Source organism: Protobothrops mucrosquamatus, unplaced genomic scaffold (assembly GCF_001527695.2).
Source record: "Protobothrops mucrosquamatus isolate PMUCROS unplaced genomic scaffold, P.Mucros_1.0 scaffold3815, whole genome shotgun sequence".
NCBI classification, from domain to species: domain Eukaryota; kingdom Metazoa; phylum Chordata; class Lepidosauria; order Squamata; family Viperidae; genus Protobothrops; species Protobothrops mucrosquamatus.
Genome location: NW_015389767.1, coordinates 22215 through 24985, shown reverse-complemented (window position 1 = coordinate 24985; position 2771 = coordinate 22215). Strand labels below are relative to the sequence as shown.

Sequence of the window (2771 nt, the reverse complement as noted above, 5' to 3'; positions counted from 1 at the left end):
CCTCGGTGGTCATCTAGTCCAACCCCCTGCTCGAGCAATTGACCCTTATAGAATAACAGAGTTGGGGGGGACCTCGGTGGTCATCTAGTCCTGCCCCCTGACTAAGCCGGAGACCCTTACAGAATAACACAGTTGGAGGGGACCTCGGTGGTCATCTAGTCCTGCCCCCTGACTAAGCAGGAGACCCTTACAGAATAACCGAGTTGGAGGGGACCTTGGTGGTCATCTAGTCCAGCCCCTTGACTAAGCAGGAGACCCTTACAGAATAACACAGTTGGAGGGCACCTCGGTGGTCATCTAGTCCAACCCCCTGCTTGAGCGGGAGACCCTTACAGAATAACAGAGTTGGGGGGACCTCGGTGATCATCTAATCCAGCCCCCTGACTAAGCAGGAGACCCTTACAGAATAACACAGTTGGAGGGCGCCTCAGTGGTCATCTAGCCCAACCCCCTGCTCGAGCGGGGGACCCTTACAGAATAACACAGTTGGAGGGCACCTCGGTGGTCATCTAGTCCAACCCCCCGTCTCCTGCCCCGGTGCCCGCCCGGGCGCCCAGCTGAACCGCCTGCTCGCTCTTCCGCCCGCAGGGGAGTGCCCGGCCAACATGGTGTATCTGACGGCCGAGGAGTGTCGGCGGAAAGGGGGGGCTTGCCCCCGACTCTGCCTGGACCGGGGCGCCCAGGTGGAGTGCGCCTCCCCCTGCCAGGAGGGCTGCCACTGCCCCGAGGGTCTTTTCCTCCAGGACGGTTCCTGCGTGCAACTCAGCCGGTGCCCGTGCTACTACCAGGGGCAGATTTACTCGCCGGGCACCGCCGTCTCCCGAGACTCGTGCAACAACTGGTAGGAGAGAGACCGGCAACGACAAACCCCGCCCCCCCTTTCCTCTCTTGACTTCCAAGAGGGCGGCTTTTGGGAGGGGGGTGGGTTCCGATCCAGCTGCTCCTGCCATCTTGCTCTCTTTGAAGGCTTCCTGGGTTCCGGGTTCTAATCCTGCGGCTTTTCCCTTCCAGCACCTGCAAGGAGGGGGAGATGGTGTGTGGCGCAGAGCCTTGCCCAGGTAAGTTTTAAATTGTGGGTGTGGGGTGTGTGTGTGTGTGAGAGAGAGAGACAGGCCACCGGGGTCATGACCTTTGCCCCCGGGGAGGGGGGGAGCAGGAGGATCCGAAGCCCCCCCCACTCTTTCATCCTTTAATTAATGGGTTATTGAGGAATTTAAAGATTTTTAGAATTGGGGGGGATGGGGGGGAGAAATGGAAGGTTCCCACCGGACATCACCCCGCGGAAGGATGCGGTTCCCATCATCCCCTGCCCTTCTCGGGGATAATGGGAGCTGCAGCCAGGCAAGATCAATCTTGGCTGTTTTTATGGTGGGGGGGGGACTTCAACTCCCAGAATTCCCCAGCCATGTCCACTCCTTTTAAAGCATGCTGGCTGGGGAATTCTGGGAGTTGAAGTCCTCCCCTATTAAAGAATCCTGGCTGGGGGATTCTGGGAGTTGAAGTCCTCCCCTCTTAAAGAATCCTGGCTGGGGGATTCTGGGAGTTGAAGTCCTCCCCTCTTAAAGCATGTCGGCTGGGGGATTCTGGGAGTTGAAGTCCTCCCCATTTAAATCACCCTGGCTGGGGGATTCTGGGAGTGGAAGTCCCCCCCTCTTAAAACATCCCGGCTGGGGGATTCTGGGAGTTGAAGTCCTCCCCTCTTAAAGCATCTCAGCTGGAGGATTCTGGGAGTTGAAGTCCTCCCCTTTTAAATCACCCTGGCTGGGGGATTCTGGGAGTGGAAGTCCCCCCCTCTTAAAGCATCTCAGCTGGAGGATTCTGGGAGTTGAAGTCCATCCCTCTTAAAGCAGGCCGGCTGGGGGATTCTGGGAGTTGAAGACTTAAAGCATGGCTGGCTGGGGGATTCTGGAAGTGGAAGTCCATTCCTCTTAAAGCATCCCAGCTGGGGGATTCTGGGAGTGGAAGTCCACCCCTCTTGAAGCACCCTGGCTGGGGGATTCTGGGAGTTGAAGTCCACCCCTCTTAAAGCATGCCGGCTGGGGGATGCTGGGAATCCTAGCTTCCTAGTTCAACGAAGTCTTGCTTTGTCCATTGGGAATAGGGAGAACCATGGACCTTGTAGCCTTGCACGCCCTGTACTGCGGGGGTCCCCAACCCCTGCTCTGTGGACCGGTACCGGGGCGCGGCACGCCGGTGACCGGGCCACACAAAACCAAATCCCCTGTCCGGTCGGCGGGAAGAAAGCTCTCTCCACGGAACCGGTCCCCGGTGTGTCCCGAAGGTCGGGGGTGCCCCTGCTCCAACGGGGCTTCTTCGCCTGTTGGATAGACGGGTGGATTCTGGGTCCAGCCGGGTCTCAGAGTCCTTCTCCTCCCGGACAGCCGACTGTAGCTGGAGCCCCTGGTCCGCCTGGAGCGCCTGCAGCCGCACGTGCAACGTGGGGACGAGGCGGCGCTACCGGGCCGACGCCGAGCCGGAAGGGCGGCCCTGCCAGGGCTCCAAGGTGGACATCGAATTCTGCAGCCTGCAGCCCTGCCCAGGTGAGGGAGGGAGGGAGGGAGGGAGGGAGAGAGAGATTGAGAGAGAAAGGTTGAGAAAGAGGGAGAGAGAGTGAAAGAAAATGAGAGGGAGAGGGAGAGGGAGGGAGAGAGGGAGAGAGAGAGTTTGAGAGAGAGAGATTCAGAGAGAAAGTGAGAGGCAGAGAGAGAGAGTGAAAGAAAATGAGAGGGAGAGGGAGGGAGGGAGAGTTTGAGAGACAGATTGAGAGAGGG

At 58.9% G+C, this 2771-nt stretch overlaps 1 protein-coding gene across 1 annotated transcript in view; it reads left to right on the top strand.

Moving 5' to 3' along the window:
* Nucleotides 1-2771, top strand: part of SSPO (SCO-spondin) — a gene marked incomplete at both ends in the record, with an annotated part of 95588 nt that overhangs the window by 71499 nt on the left and 21318 nt on the right. Inside the window, 3 exons of the mRNA XM_015827615.1 lie at nucleotides 589-841; nucleotides 1012-1058; nucleotides 2382-2540. Coding sequence (XP_015683101.1) covers nucleotides 589-841; nucleotides 1012-1058; nucleotides 2382-2540 — 459 coding nt within the window. The remainder of the gene's footprint in view (nucleotides 1-588; nucleotides 842-1011; nucleotides 1059-2381; nucleotides 2541-2771) is intronic.